This window comes from Rhinolophus hipposideros (genome assembly GCF_964194185.1).
Source record: "Rhinolophus hipposideros genome assembly, chromosome: 3".
NCBI classification, from domain to species: domain Eukaryota; kingdom Metazoa; phylum Chordata; class Mammalia; order Chiroptera; family Rhinolophidae; genus Rhinolophus; species Rhinolophus hipposideros.
The window spans coordinates 69,249,920-69,270,788 of NC_138049.1; the positions used below are offsets into that span (position 1 = coordinate 69,249,920).

The window sequence follows — 20,869 nt, forward strand, 5'->3', positions numbered from 1 at the left end:
AGACATGTTTCCGTATAGCTATATTCAAAAGAACAGAGAATTATTTTTAAAAGGTATATGCTATTTTTTAAATAGGCAATAAGTTCTATTTTAATACATTTCTCTTCACCATTTCCTTTATTCTTCACTCCTGAAAACTGAAGTTCACTCCCTCCCATTACAGACAGTAGTGGTGATTTAATTGTTCCTATTGATCAACCTGGAATTATTCAAAATTTGAATTCATAGTCCTAAAGTAGTAAAAATTCACAGCAGCTGCTGACTGTAAAGCTAAGACCCGTTAATTAACTCATCCCCCAGTCAGGACATAAGTCTGCAGGTGTTCTCTAAGAGTAATGAACTTTTGCAAGTGAGCTAGTTTTTCGGTTTTAACCTTTTTTTAAGAACATCAGACCCACAAAAAATCATTAAAGGGGGATGGATAAGGAAATCCCCTTTCTGAGACCATAGGCCATTGTCTTGGTGAGACAGTGAAGGGTAAATTCACTCAACAACATTTACTTAAAAAAGTACTGCCTGACTATTAAAAGGCAGGGATGCACAGTAGATTTCAATACCTGTTGCCTTGAGAAGTCATCTGGTGCACAGACATGGTGGAAAGGCAATTACAATATAACTGTGAAATCTGAACAATGGTGAAGCAGTGCCTGGGTAAGTTTCAGGAGGAGCATTGTAGAGGAAACTTCTGAAGGTGAAATAATTTCCTAGTTAATCAGATAGGAGAGAAAGATCCAAATGGCATGTACAAAGGAAGCAAGATGAAAAAATGGGAGCGGGGGTCTTCGGGAAGTGAATATTTAGTAAAGAAAAGTAAATGCGGTCAGGTACGTAGGTGGGGGGCAGATCGCAAAGTCTTTTGTATACCCTACCAAGAAATGTGTGTTTCAGAATGATCACAATGGCAAGATACCGTGTTTCCCTGAAAATAAGACCGGGTCTAATATTAATTTTTGTTCCAAAAGACGCATCAGGGCTTATGCTCAGGGGATGTCATCCTGGAAAATCATGCTAGGGCTTATTTTCCGGTTAGGTCTTATTTTTGGGGAAACACAGCAGCAGGGAACAGGTCAGAGGGAAGGTGATTACCCAAAAAAAAAAAAAAAAGATGATAAAGCTGTCCAAGCAGAAATGATTAAGAATCTAAAGTGAGACCCAAGAGCAGCAAGAATGGAAAAAACAAGTCATATTAGAGACAAACTATGAAGATAAAATTGTAGGACTCAATTGGATGTGGGGAATGAGAGAAAAGGAAGAGACTAGGATCTCCCCAGTTTCTGGCTTAGGTTACCAAATGGATGGTGGTAGGTTCACCAAGATAGAAAATGTAACGGGAAGCATGGATCTGCTGGGCAGCTATAATGAATTCGGCTGAATTTGAAAATATAAGTGTGGAAATGCTGACTTTGAAGTGACTGGAACATTAAGGTGAAGGTATATTGAGTATACAGATCGGAAGCTCAGGCCAGAGGTCTAGACAGGAGACAGAAATTCGGAAGTCACTGATGTGTGAGCAGTAGGTGACATGGATGAAATGCCCCCGACAGAATGGGTACAGTCAGCAGCAGAAGAGCACCATGGATGAGAACCTGAATGAGACAACCAACAGAAGACTCACTAGCTTAAATAAGCACATGGTATTCTAAGCATCGGCTCAGGCAAGATGGAACAGTGAGGGCTAGGAATTGCTCAGCAGCATAGCTACACCAGATAAAGACAAGGCAATAAAGCTGGGAAAAACAGAAGGTATCAGGAAAAGAAGACCAACTATGGGATGGCTTGACTCCATAAAAGAAGCCACAGGCTTGAGTCTCCAGGAGCTGAGCAGGGCTGCTGAGGACAGGACACTGGACATCACTCATTCACAGAATCACCAGGTGTCGGAGCGGACTCGTTGGCACATAGCACACAAGTTACAAAACTATAATTCAACTTCTGGCTTCCACTTCCACAGGTTAAGGAACTTGGAAATTCCCACTTTGTCCTTACAACAAATCAAAAGCTAAACAGACCGAAAAATTTTCTTAGAGCCATAAGAGAGGGGAGGACAAAGAGCAAACCACTACCCCCAAGACTGGAGAGACAGACCCAGGAATACAGGGAATCTCAACTTAAAGGAGCAGAGACCCAGGAGCTGAAACCACTGCAGGAACCAGTGCCAGGGAAGAAAACCTGAACTAAAATGACGAATTGCTAGAGGCTCCGTGTGGACAAGCCTGAGAGTTAAACACTCCAGGGGACTCAATCATAGTGGGACCCCACAAATTCGTGTGCAGGCGTTCAACTAGGCTCCCATAGGAAACATCAGAGAAAAACACTTCTCAGCAGGGGAAACAGACGAGCACTTGAAATACTTAAATACGCCAGAGCACACCCTTCTTAAAGTCTGCCCTCAGGTGAAACTTGTTAACCAGAGCCTAGCCTGCTGGGTATTCTCAGAGCTAACTGACTTGGGGGAAGGGCAATAGCCAACTCCAGCCCACTCTAGCTATCCTGTCCCATCTCAGGGGGAAGAAAAATTTGAGAAACACTTGTGAATTTCACAGTCCAGAGGCACAGGCTCCCCAAAAGGCTGAGACCTAATCATAGGACTGTAGAAAGCCTCCCCCCCACACACCTCACCACCCCATCCCTAACCGCCTATTTTCAGCAGTTCCTTTTACCCAGTGCATCATGTCTGGCTATGAAGAAAACGTTACAAGGAATAACAAAACACAATTTGAGGAGACACAGTGTTCAGACTGAGTCCGAGGTGTTCCCAGATTTGGGCCTGAGAAGCTGCAAGTGCAAAGAACATACCAGGAGGCTGAGGGAGAGACATAGCCTCAATAGAGGCTTACGGACCAGGGAGAGTCTCTGGTGGCAGCCAGAGGGGTAGTGATCCGCCCACAAGCAGGGAAGAAGCAAGGTTATATAGGCACAGCAAAACAAAGAGCATTGCACGGGAGACATCGTCTGGAAGGCTACTGTCACGCACACAGTGTCCCAAGAGGGCGGGACACCTTGGCTGCCTGCTCATCTGACTGTGCGCCAGGTCCCTCCACAGAGCAAGTGCCAGAAACACACAGTGTAAGGATATTGGAACTATCAGACCAGGAATTTAAAACAACTGTAACTAATATGCTAAAGGCTCGAATGGATAAAGGAGACATCATGCAAGAACAGAAGGGCAATGTAAGCAGAGGTGAAGATCCTAAGAAAAAACCAGAAAGTATAATTCTATGTTTTAAATATTAGGTAATATTTACAAATATATTCAAATATAGTCTAGAAGTGTCTATACCCAGATATGTATAGGGGTTTTCTCTAGGTTAGCTCTGGAAGTACAGGCAATTTTTCATTTCCTTCCTTATGCTTTTCTATATTTTCCAAATGTTCTACAATGTATATGCATTACTTTTGAAATCAAATGTATAAGGTTTTCACATTAAAAAAAAAAAAGATCTAAAGTTTATAGGAGTCTAAATTAGCTGGAACTAATTGAGATAGTTTGAGGTAGTTGAAATTGGCCCAACTATCTCAAACTCTAAATGGCTATTAGAAATAGACAGCTAGTGGGGAAAAAAACTGATGGTTGCTAGACGGTAGGGGTGATGGGGGAGCATGTGAAGGGATCAGAAAGCACAAATTAGTAGTTAGAACACTGTCACAGGGATATGAAAGAGAGTTTGAGGAATATAATCAATAATGCTGTAAAGATTACGCAGGGTGGCAGATGGGCACTTGTCTTATTAGGGAGACCACTTCACGGACTGTGGAGATGCCTGACCACTACACTATACACTTGAAGCTGAAGTTGAACAATATTGAATGTCAACTATAATTAAATATATAGAGAGAAAGACTCAAGAGATGTGAGTATAGCATAGGGAATATAGTCAACGGAATTGTAACAGCTATATACATTGTCAGATGGGAAGTAGATGGGGGATGTTATCACTTTGTGAGGGGTGTAAACTATTACATTGCTTTGTACATCAGAAGGGAGGGGAGGGAAGGAGAGCGGAGGGAAGAGGAGAGGAGAGGCGTGGAGACGCGAGGCGAGGAGAGAAAAAATAGACAGCTAGGCAAAAACAAAGGGGAAGGACCCAAGAAATCAACCTGCTATAAAAGAAAGGGAAAAGAACTACCTGGGAATTCCTGTTAAGTGAGGTGGAACACACTATGGTTTCTTGGATTCAGAGGACAGTGGAACAAGAAGAAAAAGAAAAAAAAAATCTTAAAGATCCTCATCACTTACTCTGCTAGTACACAGGAACTTTACAGGGCAGTGTCAAAGGTAAGAAAGGGAGATATCAATACCTCCCCCTAAATATAACTGTTTTGCCAGATTAGATAAGACTGAGAGAAGAAATAAATGGTCAAAAGCATCCTCAAAGCAGCCCTCAAAATAAGGGGTTGCAACATTCCTTACTTAGAAAATCAGGAGTGAGAATGCTGGGATGGGCCAAAATGCATTCTGATAGTTTTAAGTCTGAGTTAAATGAAATGAGTGAAAGCATGAGGCAGAAATTGATCACAAGCCATCAGCTTGAATGAAACATGTAGAAAGAGAATATGGGGGCGGCCTGTTAGCTCAGTCGGCTAGAGCACAGTGCTCTTAACAACAAGGTTGCCAGTTCGATCCCCACATGGGCCACTGTGAGCTGCGCCCTCCACAACTAGATTGAAACAGCTACTTGACTTGGAGCTGATGGGTCTTGGAAAAACACACTTAAATAAATAAAAGTTTCTTAAAAAAAGAAATTCCTCTTTAAAAAAAAAAAAGGGGAATGTGATCATTTTATGTGTCAACATGGCTTGACAGCGGTACTCAGTTGTTTAGTCAAATGACAGTCTAGATATTGCTGTGAAGGTATTTTTTTACATATGATTAACATTTAAATCAGTACACTTTCAGTAAAGAGGATTATCCCCTTCATAATGTGTATGGGCCTCATCTAATCACTTGCTTAAGAGAAAAGACAGGTTTCCCACACAACAAGAAATTCAGCTTCAAGACTGTAATATAAAAACCCTGTCTGGGTTTCCAGCCTACTGACTGGACCTACAGATTTCAGACTTGTCAGCCCCACAATAGTGTGAGTCAATTCCTTAAAAAAACAAATCTATTATTCATTCCCTCTTTCTGTCTCTTTATAGGTATACGTATATATATACAAACACACACACAAATAGACAGTGAACAAAAAAGGGGGTTTCTATGGAAAGTAACCTCACAGGGTGATCTGATCATAAATCTCTAACTGGGCAGGTCATGGTGGGCAGTCAGCCCCAGGTCTATAACTTCTTTAGCAAAAGGTTTATCTTTGCCTTAAGCAAGCCCAGTCCATTGTTTCATGCATCTAGATTAGCACACCTTTGAAATACCCTTTCAGAGACCCCAAGAGAGCACATAATCTTGTCAATTACTCTGTAATCTCATCCTCCACATTGCTTCCTCCCACCTTCATGTACTCTTTCTTACATTCCCTCCTTAATTTCAAATGCAAAAGAAGCTGCAAACTGTTATTCTCAGAAGCATTTATCTCAATCTGTTGAGATCTTGCTTCCAGGTGTATTCTCTTTTTGGCTCAAATAAATTTTTATGAACATTCTCTACAGGTTTGGACGTTTCTTATATCATGAAGATATAGATACATATAATATATATATATATATATGCATATATATATATATGTATATATATACACACACACACAGAAGTACATAGATATACAGATACATCCTAATGCTTCTACTTCTCTGGAGAACCCTGACTAATATAGCTAATAAAAGATGAAGCCTATTAACAGAGACAAATAGGACAGAATCTTGAACTAGAAGCAATGGAATTAAAATTGGCTAAGGCAGGCAGCAATAAGATATCAAAGATTATTGGACATACGAATGACATGATAAACAACACATTTAATGAAGATTATTTTGGATAATACATGTACTATGAACTAGATCAGAGGGATACTACAGTTAGAGCACATTTGGAGAAAGGTAGGCCAAAGAATTGTGTGGGTGGCTACGGAAATGAAAAGGAACCCATTTGTACAATAAGGATATGGCCAACAATGTAACAGGCATATTTTGTATTGTCAAGATCTCTAAGTAAAACTGCTACAGGAATACTATTCATATATAAAGATATTCACTTACCATATTTGTCTCGCAAGCCAACAGTACATCTAAAGACTCCACCAAAGGCAACATCTTCACCAAATATTACTGAAAAACAATGTTTAAGAAAAAAATTTTATTTAGCAATCCCTAAATGATAGTAATAATGAGAAATAAGTAAGTTAAATGTTTCTATTTTAAATCAGAAAACAGAAATGGACCATAGATCCAAATCAAAGTTTCTCAATTCTGATATTGACATTGTGTACTGGATAATTCTTTTGGTGCAGCAGCCTGTCCTGTGTATTGTAGATATACAGCAGTATATCACATCTCTGACCTCTACCCTGTGGACGACAGTTGTCCCCCCTACACACAGTTGTGAGAGTCCAAAGTGTCTCCAGACATAAAGAGGTAGGGGGATTAACATCGCCCCCTTTTAGAAAGAACCACTGATCCAGAATCTAATCTTGTTTTACCATGAAGAATGAGGCCAGAGGATTAGTAAAGTAACTCGCCAAGTCAAAAAGCAAGAGGCAGAACCATGACTCACACTCCAAGCTCCTGAGTCCCTGGCCAATGGTTTTGGGGGATTTTTATACGTGGTATATTATACAACGAGAGTCAGCAACTGGAAGAGCTGAAAGGAAAACGTGCCGAGCTGAGAGAACAGTCACAAATAGTTAAGTGACTTAGAATGTGTGAAACAGAAAGAAGGCAAGCATGATGGGACAGTCAGCAAGGAAAAGAACAGTATAGGTACAAATTGCGAGGAGCTCTGAAGTAAGACAAAGAAAATAAAACAATGGGAATTCATAGTGCTAACTTCTAGTTACATTAATGCACCTAACCAGCTCTATGGATCCAAGGAAAGTAATTCGCCCTTCTCTACTCATCTAGAGCAATCATCCTCAGACAGCATTCAAAGCAAAGCAGGGTCTAATTATCCATTAGTCTAGCTCTCACTTCCTCTTAAAAGATAACTTGTTTTTCACTAGATCTGAAACTAGGGATTCTCAAGTAGAAACCCAAGATATTATATATATAACATGGGTGCCAAAAAATGTATACAAGTGGACACTTTGGTCAATGTTGCTCAAGCAGTAAGAAGTGTCTGGACACTGATGGTAACTACTTTGAGCACCTCTTATAATTACAGAAGTCAAATGTGATTTGTATTCATCTTATGTTATTGGTATATATTGACTATTACAATTTTAATACAGTTTTCCTTTCTTAAAATATGTATACATTTTTTGGTACCGTCTGTATGTAGCACATATGATGTGTTTTCTAAATTTGCTGTATGTTTATAAATGTATATATGAAGTAAAGCCAATCAAATTTAGAATACAGCAGGACAGCTGTTTTTATATCAATAATTTAATTGGTAAAATAAAGGTTAAATTACTTATCAAGTTATTCCCCCAAAAAATGTTACAAGTTGACAATGAATCCTAAAGGGAAGTACAGAATCAAATCTTGATTTTATAAATACAAAGCTGCATGAAGTAGTATTTTCCATGTTTTCTATATGCTAGGAGTACACAGTAAGTAATAATCCAGAAGATATTAATATCAGAACCACACATACTAACATGATGATGTTAGATATACGTGAGAACTAACTTGCAATGAGTGGATCAAAAAACAAAAATGTGTTAATAATTTAATTATGTAACCATAATCATTTGGTCAGGTCTTTTATGCATTTGAGGTAGATATAATGTTAACCACTGAGCTCCAGACAAGTATATCCAACAAATCTTCCATGATGAAGTAACACACCACCCCAATCAAGCACAAAGGAAGTTTACCTGCAGTAGGATCTTTGGCCAGTGAGTTATCCAAGGCACTTGTTACTGCTTGGAAAAGATTCATTTTCTGAGTTTGCCCTGCGAAAATAATTTTTTTTTTAAAGGAACATTTCATACATTACAAAATATATAAAAATAACCCATTTCTTAACAGTTGATTACAACTTGATTAATCAAGGTACAAAAGATAGAATATGTGAATTTATTGGATTATGTACAATGATGATGGCTCTGTGGAAGATACGAAAGCAACACAGACTTCAAGAGTTTTGTTGATGAGGCAAAATTTACATATGTTAAACAATTTTAAAAAGAGTACAAAAAACAAGGAATATAATCAAATGACCAAATGTATATAGACAATAAATAAAAGCTTTAGAAAATCAGAAAAGGGAACCATCCCGAGTAAGAGTGGTCTAGGAAGATCCCCTAAAGGGGTGTTAGAAACATAAGCTATAAAAAATGCACATGACGGGTGGAATGTGTTAAATATGCCAATGAAAGCAAATGGTCATGGGCCATAAAACAATGAGGAAGGCAACCACAAACTTTAGTACCCAGAACTGCTGGTATTTGGAGAATATTAGAATGCCATGCCTAACTAAGCACATCAGACTTGTTCTTCCTATTATCTTACTGCTCCAGTCAGAATCTCTGCAAGCCAACCTCTGTCTCCCTACATGGGTTACTGGGCGGGTTAAATGGAACAGTATGTGTAAGCTCTGAGAACAACACCTACCACAGTGAGTGTTGAATAAATATTAGCTATTCATTGTTAGATTCTGCACTTTGTCTGTGTCCTTCATCTTGACCTGGGCATTATTCTAAAGGGAATACAGCTTTATTTGATAAAGTTCCAGATGTTGAAATTCAGAAACATCATGACTTTAAAAGTATGATTGAAGCCTCAATGCTACCCAGTGCCTGCAGTCATCCTAGAGCTTTAGGTCAACTCCTCTCCAAAAGCACTGTTCAGAACGGAGAAAGGCTTCTGCCTGGATCTTCTCTGACCCACAGACACAGTCTTCACCCCAGTCCTGGTCTATACGCACTGGTGCTCGCTTTACCCCATAGCCACGCTGACATCAAATCCCTTCAACACCTGCCGCTTACCCTGACCACTGCCCTATCTAACCTCTGTGCTGCTCAGTAGCCTGGGGTGTCGCAAAGCCAAGGGCTAATTCCCAGGGCAGGTCACAACAGCTGCTGCTATTGCCTTTGACCTACTGGCGGTGAGACAGCGGTCGCTCTTTTCTCCTGGAGACCCATCTTCTTCCTAGGACTCCATGGCAAACTCTGACCTTTGACATCTTTAATCTTCCATTATCTACTGACAACCGGACTACTGATTCTCTGTCTGCTCTGGCTTCAGACGTCTCTCTGGACCCATAACACTGCTGAATGCCTAGGCTTCAGGTCTTGGCAATCCCCTCTCAGATCTGCCCTGCTGTCTTCTGTGCGCAGAATAAAGGCCTATTTCTACTCTTATTTCTGGTGGGGATCACAGGAATTTATTCAAGCAAATCACTTATGTTAGATCACTTATGTCAAAAGAAACATAATCACACATGTTCATGATCACGTCATAATTTATTTTTCTTTAGGCTACGGCTATATCACTTAATAGACATTTTCCTTAAATTCTTCTCGTCTATAAAAACTCTGTAAATTGTTTATTGGTGGCCAACATCAGATGTCATAGTTTAGGGTAGACCTTTTTCCCAACCACCATGACATTCATAGTCTTTCTCTTATTTCATATATTTCCTAAAGTAAGATTTTTGTCTATTAGGATTTTAATCCTAATAGAACCTAGGGAGAAGGAAAGAACCTAGTCAAGAACCTAGGCAGAAGGAAAATGCCTTAACTTCTAATCTGGTATTTATGTCAGGTCTGCTGACCATTAGAATTAAACCTAAATGTCCCCGAGATATCTTATTTCACTACTGCTCAACAAATGTTCTGTAGACTTTAATAATAAAAATTATACAAAGTTAATCTGAAAAGTATTACCTGATAACCATAAAGAATTTACTCATATTGAAAATAATTTACAAGGAAGGGCATTTAAAGGTCATATTTCCATGTGAGTGTATAAACTTTGACTCCTGAACACTTGTTTTCAAATAGATTCAAAATTTTAGGGTTCTGGATTAACTGTTATTCTATTAGATGCTTTTAAAAGTTTTAAATGACAATTTTTAATACAGTAACATCTACTTTTGATTCTTTTTAAAGTTGCAGTATGACTTGTGGATTGGTCAGGAATAAATCACAAGTTATTCACAAGTAAGATCATTTTAAATATTTAATTTCCTTAAAATTACTTATTCTCCTGTAGGTTATACCAAAGACCATAGATAAAATATGCCTGTATTCCCTCACGATAAGATAAACACAATTATAGCACGTCTAACCAAAGCTGTGCCATTGGTAAGACCTGAAAAAAGAAAAAGTGGTCTATGAAAACCACTCAAAAATTATTAAACACAGCTGCCAAATCATACAATTACCAGTGTTAATAAACAGTTTTCTTTTTTTATTTGTAAAAAAAAAAAAATATATATATATATATATTTTTTTTTTTAATTTATTAGTTTCAGGTGTACAAGAGAAGGTAATACTTAGACGTTCATCATTTATATCCCTTACACTGTGAACCCCCCTCCCCCTATCCACTATCCCTCCGACCTCACACCGAGCCATCACATTATATATATAAAATTATAGTTGGCATTCATTATTGTTTAGCTTCTGGTGTACAATGCCGTGATCAGGTATCCACAGTATCCCTGAGGTGGTCTCCCAAATGGGACGCATGTCCATCGGATACCCAACAAAATCTTTACAACATTATTGAATACGTTCCCCAAATTAATTTTCAAAAACCCTGAGGCCATCTTGTGGTTACCAGCTGCTTCCTAATCCCCTCACCTTTCCCCTTATCCTCCCCCCCGCCCGCCCATCTAACAACTCTCGGTTTTTTCCTTTTTGTCCCCAAAACTGTTTCTGATTAGTTCATTCACTTATTCTTTTCTTTAGATTCCGTATATAAGTGAGATAATATGGTACTTGTCTTTCTCTACCTGACTTATTTCACTTAACATAATGTTCTCTAGATCCATCCATGTTGTTGCAAATGATAAGATTTATTTCTTCTTTATGGCTGCGTAATACTCCATTGTATAAATGTACCACAACGGCTGCTAACTTTCAAAACCAGACTGACAACTCTTCTTTTCAAGATTAAAAGTTGTAATAAAACAAACATAAAAATATATACACAACAGTGCAATTACCCAAATCAAGGACACAAGCTAATGGGTACCCACTGGTAAAACAACTTTATGGTTGGAATTCAGCTGCTCACTTGAAACTGTCCTAAGTAGAGCATCATGAATAACTAGGTCGTCATCACTGCTGAAAAAATAAAGTGGATGTTGTTAAAATAAGGGACACAATAGAACATAGTACCAAGAGGGCAGGGATTCTTATCTGCTTTTGATCAGCGCTATATGCTTGGTGGTTACGTCAGACATGTACTGTAGTAGGCACTCAATAAATATTTGTTGAATAAATGGCTCAACAAATAAATACATGCAACTATTTCATTAAAGATAAAAAAAATACACAAAGCAATTTGTTAATCAACCCAGAGAAAGCAATGGGGTAGGAAAAAAGAGCTACCAATGTCACAATTCAAAGACAGACTTAGACTGCAGGCGAAATGGGACAGGGAGAGGGGATATTGCAATAACAGTCTGATGGAGTTCACTTATTTTGAATAACTATTCAGTAGGCAGTCATGTTGAAGGGAAAGAGAAGCCTTCCAGAGCACTTGAGACAAAAGGGGTAAATGGGTCCCAAAGAGCAGTCTCCAGAAATAAATAAGGACCACAGTAGGACATGTCAAAAGTAAGTGTCTTTGTAGTTAAAATACACAGCTATGATATGGAAAATTAGGGTCTACTTTCCGAAAACAAGTTTCTGCCAACACTTCTAGCACTGAGCCCCCTCTCAGCTGTCTAGTCCTTGCTACAGACCTGTGTATCACATATAGCATTTCCTCATCGTATTCCTAAGGAACCATAGCATTTAGCACAATGCCTAACACATACATTACAATCAGAATATGCCTGTGGAAGCGTGATGATGATGAATGAATTCAGGGGCTTAATCTGGCATTGTGAAATGGAACTACCTATTTTCCCCCCAAAAAAACCTCCTCCACCCCTCCAGACACCCTATTCTCCAGGAATCCCTTTCCGTGTACCATGTATGAATTCTCTATCCCACTCTAATCCCTATTAAAGAGTGTCCCAACCTCAACTTTATAAAGCAAGCTTCAAGGAGAGTCAAAATATCAGGGACAGAACATTTTATATTAAAATGTAAATAAAGAATTGATAAACATAAATGCCTTTTTAAGGTGCCAGTATATACTGCATATCCATGAACAGGAAGAAAGTAAACAGTGCTAGGGCGGAGGTAGAATGTGGGAGTCACCAAAATAGGAGGTCCTAAGAAAGCCTGAAAGTTGAAGAGACTGTGGCTAGGGTCCCTGGTTCCCCCCGTCAGGGCACTGGGTAACATTGGTCAAGATATGACAAGCGATATGTACTTCCCTTCCTTTTTCTGGCTCCTTCTCTACTCCATCTCCAAACGGTTTTTAAACCCATCTACACGCTTGTGATTCCCAAATGGGTATCTGCAAACCAGATCTCTCCTCAGAGCTCCTGACTTTTGTATCCAACAGTCAGCCATGCCTTACTTCGGTGTCTTGGACTTTTTTAATTCAACAAGCACAAAACTGAACTCTTGAAGTCTATGCCCAAGATGCTACTTTCACATCTTAGCAAACAGCACTCCCCTCCACGCAGGTGTCCAAGATGGAAAGCAAGGAGGCAGCCTTGAATGTCTTCCTTTTATTCACTACTTGCATCCAATCCATCACATCCTACTTCAAAACATATTACTTCCAAAATATAGCTTAAAATCCGGCACTACCATCTCCCATTTCCAGAATTCATCATGTCTTTCCAGTTCCAGAAAACTGCCTTAGTCAGCTCAGGTTACTATAACAAAATACCATAGATTTGGTGCCTTCAACAACAGACATTTATTTCCCATTGTTCTTTGTAGAGGTTGGGAATTCCAGGACCAAAGTGAGTTCCTGCTGAGGGCCCTCTTCCTGGTTTGCAGGAGATCATTTTCTTGCTGTATCCTCATATTGTAGGGAAAGAGATAATCTCTCTGGGGTCTCTTCTTAGAAGGGCTCTAATCCCATTCATGAGGGTTCCACCCTCATGACCTAATTACCTCTCGATAGAGGTGGGCACGGCCCCCCAGCGGCCCCTGTCTAAGGAGAGCTTCTGACTATGTGGCTATATTTCTTCCTACAGCCTGCTTGGAAAGTGATTCAATGATGTCATAACATCAGTTCTCCTTCTATTCTTATCAATAAGTTTCAGCATAAAGGTTTTCTCCCCGGGGAGACACATACCACAATTATTAAGACAGCATGGGACTTTTGATTCCAGCTGCTGGCAGGCACGGGTGATTGGTTTGAATCAGATTTCTGGTATGATGTATGAGACGCACAGACAGTGGAGAAAACAATGCTACTTCCTGTGTATACATCAAAAAAAGCCACAAGGTGGCCCAATTCAGGGTTCTCAGTCTTTGAGGTTGTGAGACCATTGGCCCCTATTGTACAAATTCCTTGATTTCTGTTTCTTTTTTAACCCTTTGCCGCCCCTCCTCATTCTCTCACTGCCCATATTACGCTGGATGCGACAAGCAAAGATACTTAACTGTTGACATTCAGCTTGCTCCTCTCTAAAACAGGGATAGTATCGAATGTGTAGGGCAATTGTGAGAATTCAGTGAGGTAGTTACTATCAAATGTTTACCACGTATTGACCATCTGTGCTATGCTGCTTCTCTTCCATTTCCCCTAGTTAGGGAGACCAATTCCAGTATAACAGGCACCAGTAATCATAAAGATTATCTCTTTGAGTCCCCCTCTGAGGCAATACAGATGAAGAAAGCTTCTGAAGACTGACAAACTTGGGCAACGTCACAATGAAAAGATGGAAAGTGAGGTTCAGATTTCGGCATGTCCAACTAAAGAACCCCACCCAACTCTTAGCTTCTTTCCGATATTGCCTCTAGAATGTTGTAATCTTCCACAACGATGGCAAAAATGGGATTAGGAAAACAATGCATCAAGTTCCCAGATTATAAATTAAATAGAGAAGAAACTTGAAGTTGGTTAAATCACAATGAAAGAGAAGGACTGCAGTGTCTACTCAAATGAGATGCCAAAGCAGCAGCCAATTTGGGGAAAGCCAAGTTTGAGGTAGAGTTAAGAGGGAGCCAAGCGTTATGGGCAGAAACTGAAGTGTGTACGAAAGACGCAAAGGCAGAACAGCAGAGTGTTAAGAAGAATGGCCTCTCGAAGCCAGACTGAGCCAGACCACTTAAAAAGGAAGCTTGGCTCCACTTCTTACAAGTGGGATGACCCAGGGAAGTTGAAATGTCGAAAGATAGAATTTTAACCTCTTTGTGTCTCTTACTTCATCTGTAAAACATGGATCATAATAAAATGTCTATCACAGCACTGTTATTATATATGACGATTAAATGAACTGATACATTTAAGGCACTCAGAATAGTGTCTGGCACATGATGGACACTGATAAGTATGGATCATTATTATCATTCTGTGGGGTACAACAGAAAGGTTTGGGTGAGCAGTAATAAAGTGAGTGAGAACAAGGAAATACAGAGTTGGAAGAGAAAAGAGGAAGGATACACATTTGAGACAATTCTCAGTAAGATTGGGGAAAAGCGACATGGAGAGAACTATCTAGTCTCAAGGGTTTCCCAACTTTGACATAGTTGTTTTGGTGCCAGAGTAGCACTCAGACTAGCCTTCCTCATAGTGCTTTATTCCACAACATTTCCATGCTATAGGCTGAACGTCTATGTCCCCCCAAATTCATATGTTGAAACTAATCCCTAATGCACGGTGTTAGGAGGTGGGGCCTTTGGGAGGTGATTAGGTCATGAGGGCATAGCACTCATGAATGGGATTAGAACCCTTGTAAAAGAGACCTCAGAGAGCTCTCTCACCCCTTCCACAATGTGAGTACACAGTGAGAGGAGAGCAGTCTGAGAACAAGGGAGCTCACCACACACGAATCTGCCAATGCCTTGATCTTCCAGACTGCGAAAAACAAATTTGTTGTTTGTAAGCCACCCAGTCTATAGTATTCTTGTTATAGCAGCCTAAACAGACTAAGACATCAAGTCAACAAATCAAAAATCTAAGTCATCCCCAACCTCCCTCCGAAAACGTGCTTCTCCTCCAGCATTCCTCATTTGTATCAGAGATACCACTTCTCTCATCATCATCCTTTTAGCCTCCAGGCTAAAAATGTCAAGTCACCTTTCATACCCCTTTCCCTCACCCCCCAGTGCCAAATCTGGTCAATTCCTCCAAAACATACAACAATTCCCACTGGCACTCTCCAAGTTCAAACAATGATATCCTCTAATGTGGACAATTACAATATCCTTCTGACTGATTTCTCTGCTACCTTACCTTCTCCTCAATGATCCACTCTATAAACTTTCCTAATCATGTAACATGAGCACATCTCAAGTCACTTTCTTGCCTAAAAACATTCAATGGCCCTCCACAGTCCAAAGAACAGTCTAAACTTAAATGTAATTCATCCAGCACATGTAGGTTATACTGGAGATATTCAATCTTTGCTCACCTCCAACTTTTATTCTGGCTTCCGAGGCCTCCATCGGCCTTTCCAAACTTATTTCCTACCCCTCATCCTTTTCCTCCAAACTCATTATTTTCCATTCCTCATATGAAGCCCCTGCTTTCTAACCTCACTACTCATGTTCTGTTCCCTGCAAACTGTAATACCGAAAAGAAGACTCTTCAGTCTACCCCACCTTTGGTCTTTGGCAGCCACCTATTTCCCCCTACTCAGCATATCCCAACCACAATGGCCTTCTCAGTCACACAGCACAGGCTCCCTCCGCTTCAGGGCACCTGCCTTGTCTGGCCTTGTTTCTTCCTGGAAAACTGTTCCACCCTGATCTTTGTAGGGGTGATTCCTTTGTCATTCCTCACAATGGGGCTTAAATGTCACCTCCTCAGAGTGGACCCTAACCACCACTCTATTTTTAACTAGTCCTTTTCATGTGTCAAAATAACCAAAATAAAAGAATGAAACTACTCTGTAGCACCTATGAAAGGCAGAAAGCTAATATCATCATTAATATCTTTAATACAAAAAACGGTAGTACAAAACTATAGTTGACCCTTGAACTGCATGGGTCCACTTAGACGTCAATTCTTTTCAATAAATACAGCCAGCCTTTTGTATCCTCCGGTTTTGCATTCTTGGATTCAACCAACCGCAGACAGAAAACATTGTTTTTGTATTTCCAACCATGGATCCAAAATGTTGTTAAATAGTGTGTGTGCGCACATACAATTCTGACACTAATTCCAATGTGGGTGTGTTTTTAAGCAATTCTGTGATACCAGCTGGGTGTCCTACAATTCAACTCAATTCTATGACTAGCTACCTAGCGGTTACATCAGATTCCAGAGTTTAAGTGCTCAGTCCCACAAAACTGCCCCCTACCCCCAATTCAGATGACAATTGCAAGTTCACGTTGTCACCTGTGCTTCTGCTTAACCAGCTAAAGATCAGAGTTTCCCACAACCCCCTTCTTGGGTTCAATTAATTTGCTAAACCAGCTCCCAGAACTCAGAGAAACATTTTACTTACTAGATTGAGGGATATAACTCAGGCACAGCCAGATAGAAGAGATGCATAGGGCAAGGTATTGTGTGAGGGGGTGAGGAGCTTCCATGCTCTCTGAGCACACCATTCTCCCAGAATCTGCACCTGTTCACCAACCCAGAAGCTCTCTGAGTCCTGTCCTTTTGGGTTTTTATGGAAGCTTCATTAAATAAGCATGATAATTAAACCATGGGCCAGTGGTAATTTATTCAATCTCCAGTCCCTCTCCCCTCCTCAGAGGTCAGGGAGATGGAATTAAAAGTTCCAGCCTTCTAATCATAGGGTTGGTTCTTCCATAGACCAAGCTCCCATCCTTAAGTGATTTAGGAACTTTCAAAAATCAACATTAACATAACAAAAGATACTTATTGCTCCCTTCACAGGAAATTTCAAGGGTTTTAGGAGCTCTGCCAGACTTGGAACAAAAACCAAATATGTATATTTTTATTATGAATCACATCACAGTACACCTGTGATTTTAGCATAACACCCATGGGAGTATAAACTGGTAATTTGAACTAAGCATTAAAAATCCATTGAAGTGTTCATATCTTTGAGTCAGAAATATCATCCCTGGAACTTTAACCTAAAGAAATAATCTCAGATACATAAAATATATGAAATGTTTCTATCTGCATTATTTGTAGATAGAAACATTGTTGTAACACTGCAAAAGTGTAACAACTAAAGCATAACGGCAATTAAAGTTTCCATTTATTGCTGAGTGCTTCTTAGTTGTCAGAGACTGTGTTAAGTACGTTATCCTTATTTAGTCCTCATAACAATCTTCTGAAGTAGGTCTTATTATTAATTCCTTATTTATAAAGAAATTGAGACTTAAAGAGGATAAGTGATGAGTCCAAAGTTACAGAAGTAGGGCCAAGACAGAACCTAGGACAATCGGATTCTAGGGCAAGATTTTAACCACTCAATTATAAGTGTTTCTACTCCACAGAACGTGTCTTCTAAAGTAGGTTATAAAAAATATGTAACAGTATGGGAAAATGTTTCTCATTAAGTAATGCAGATTACATTTGTATTAAAACTACAAATATTTAACTCCACTAATTTTATTAGTAGAATAATTTAATTCCACTAAACTAGAAAGAAATACCTGAAAGGATACACCTCAAAATGTTAGCAATATTTACAGTAATGGGTGGAGAGATTACTTGCTTTTTTTTTATTTTTTCTAATGTCCAAATTATCTATGATGTTTTTATTTCTATAATAAGAATAAACATTAAAGCATGATTATTATTGTACTCAAATTTTAGCAATTTAACAATTACATAAGGGGGTTAATAAGGCCTACACTCAATTTCTCAAGTACTGGGCTAAAGTTTCTTTGCTCTGAAGACAGAATTCGGGTTCGTGGCGAGAAAAAATTGCTACTATTCACTATTTATGGTATCTACTGTTTCACAAAACTGGGACACCTCTTTGCAAATTTTTTCTACATGCATTTTACCACGTTGTTTAGAATGGAAGCTCTGGAATCTGAATAATTCCAAAGTTGAAGCTACCACTAACTTATCCATGTAACCTTGGACAAACTATCTCAAGACTTCAGTTAACCTAACTGAAAAACGGAAATGAAAACACTGTTGACATCTTTAAGTTTGTGTTAAGCATTAAATGAGATGAGAATGTCAATTTCTGAGCACAGTGCCTGCCCCAGGTAAGCACTCAATAAATATTCATTCTTATTATTCACAAGTAAACACAAACTTCAGCTCTAGCATGTTAAGAATTTATTAGACAAGGAAAAGGCAACCGTTTTCTTATTGTTTCCAATGTTCTGATGATGGCACCGGATCTTTTGGAGATTACATGAAACTCGCAGAAAAAAACTGTAAAAGTCATACAACTGTCATACTCTGAGGTGTGTTACATGTCCTCCTTACCGTTAGAAGCACGAGGTGGCTTCCTCCTCCCTTCACCTACATCGATTACACCTCCTGGGCTAAGTGGCAACCTACCCCAGCACAAGCTCAGTACGAGGCTTAGATAGGAAGCCTGGGCTCTCCCATCTCTCGGAAGAACCTATTCCGTGACCTTGGGAAAATCAATTCAGTTACTTACTTCCTCCGTTTTCTCTTACCTGCCAAAGGAGGGGGGAAAATATTTCATTTACATACCGCTGCCAGTAGTTAGTGGCCCACCCCTAGGCAAGCTGGGACACCACCCCCTAAAGCCAGGGTTGGGAAAACAAGGATGGAGAAAGTGAGGCGTTCCCTAGGAACCACCCCTCCACCTCCAGCCCTTCCAAAACGCAGTGTGTCCTCTCACCCATCTCGAGGGTGCCAAGGGGCTGCCTCTCAAGGGTTGAACCGTCACCAAACCAGAGCGAGGAGGGAACCACAGTCAGACCCTAAGGTAGGACGAGGCTCCAGAGAGCAGGGCAGGGATTCTGCCGGGATGCACGATCCGCCTGTCTGCCCCCACCCCGGACCTAGAGGGTGGCATTCCTTGAGCGTGCCCGCCCGCCAGGGAGTCTGAGTTGCAGCGGGAGCAGAAAAGGCAGGTCCTCGCTCACCGTACTCCAGGGGCTCCGGGTCAGGCTGGAAAGTGAAGTGAGCCACCTGCCGCCTCTGGGCCGCATCCCTGCGGGCAGAGGTGGGCTGCAGGAAGCCCCGCAGCAGCCCCGCACCACGCAGCCGACGCCAGTGTCCCTCGGCCCCGGCAGCACGGAGCCGCACCAGCCAGCCAGCAGTCGCCACCGCAGCAGCCATCCCTCCTCGCCGCCGGGGTCTCCAAGCTGCGCCGCCGCACACAGCCTTCGGGGAGGGCGGAACACCGAGGCGGCTGCCTCATTGGCTGGGCCGCGGGGGCGGTCCCGTGAAACAGGACCGTGCGAGTTCCGAAGTCGGGGGTGGGGAAGGCGACCAGAAAGGCCTAGCGGGGGTTGCCCGTGGTGCGCATGCGGAGGAGGCTCCGGGGCGGGGCCGAGTGGGCAGGTGCGCTCCAATGGGGTTGATCCCCGAGGGGGCGCCTCCCCGAAGGCGGCGGGGCGTGGCCGGGGCCCGACGCGGTTCTGCAGCGCTCCCCGCCGTCCCTGGGTCTGTTCTTTTCTAATGTCACTTACGTTGTCAACGCCGACGGCTTTTTCCTGTTAAGACTTATATTGTCTTTTGACATGTCACCCTTTTTGTATCCCCTCCTGTTCTTCTATATGTCCTATAAGGAAGGGAGGGAACAGCTGTTGATGGGCATTGCTTGTCGGTTTCGAGTTTCAGAAAACTTGGGGAATCCCTGCTCAGATCTTCTGCTCTTTATTCAAATCCTCCTTGAATGATTAATAAGTCTGCACGGATTTTGATTGATTTTGCTCTGAATTTAAATGAGAGTGAAAGAGGAAAACTTAACGCTTTAACCTGCAAATCTCCTTATTAGGAATTGGGTGCATTTTTGCCCAGCTGCGGTGAAAATGATTTGACAGGTTTACTCTAATTAGCTTAGGGAAACCTTGAGAATTTGAGTCATTAAATTTACATTTAAAGTAATCCACTTTGTAAATTTCTTTTTAAAAATCCAAATGTTTCAAAGGATACCTTCTTTGTCCATGAATTTACAAATCAGAGTAAAATGTGAAAGGACAAGTGTGAAGTGTTTCCATCAGATGAAGGTAGGAGGGTGGGAAAGGACAGGCTCAAAATTTTGCAGGTCTTCATATGCTGATCTAAGAAGTTTGAACCTCTGACAGTAGGCCGTCAGGAACAACAATGAACACCAACAGATTTGTCGGCCCAGCAAGTCATTTTTTTTTTTTTTGAGATTTTCCTCTATTCCCCACCACATAATCTACCTGGTAACCATGAAAATGTCTATGCTTTGAAGTGGGACCCACCTTGGCCACATTTCATTAATACTAAGTTGGGTAACTGTCATTTTCTGGGAATTTTGGAAGTGTAATTTAGAAAGACAGGCAACGTTGCTGTTCATTCTTCAAAATGACTCCTGGCTCACTTACTGTCACTCACCTTCACTACCTGTACAACCTGTACCTCTTTAGGCTCAGCTCACTTTTGAACTCTTACATAACAATATATTTTGTAGTATTTTATCCTTACATGCTGTTACCTGCTCCCATTCAAACTCCAC

The 20,869-nt window shown here is 40.7% G+C and overlaps 1 protein-coding gene across 12 annotated transcripts in view; it reads right to left on the reverse strand.

Annotated features, from left to right (window-relative positions):
* The window catches only part of BCKDHB (branched chain keto acid dehydrogenase E1 subunit beta), a 235,262-nt gene extending 215,632 nt beyond the window's left edge, over nucleotides 1-19,630 (reverse strand). For all 12 annotated transcript variants that reach the window (XR_013992523.1, XR_013992524.1, XR_013992525.1 and 9 more), the window contains exons 1-3: nucleotides 19,305-19,630; nucleotides 7,926-8,003; nucleotides 6,148-6,216 (exon numbers count right to left, since the gene is read on the reverse strand). Coding sequence is in view for 9 of the 12 variants with exons in the window: in XM_081037742.1 (XP_080893868.1) it covers nucleotides 6,148-6,216; nucleotides 7,926-8,003; nucleotides 19,305-19,500 (343 nt within the window). In the remaining 3 variants the exon portion in view is untranslated. The remainder of the gene's footprint in view (nucleotides 1-6,147; nucleotides 6,217-7,925; nucleotides 8,004-19,304) is intronic.
* Nucleotides 19,631-20,869: the final 1,239 nt, after the last annotated feature.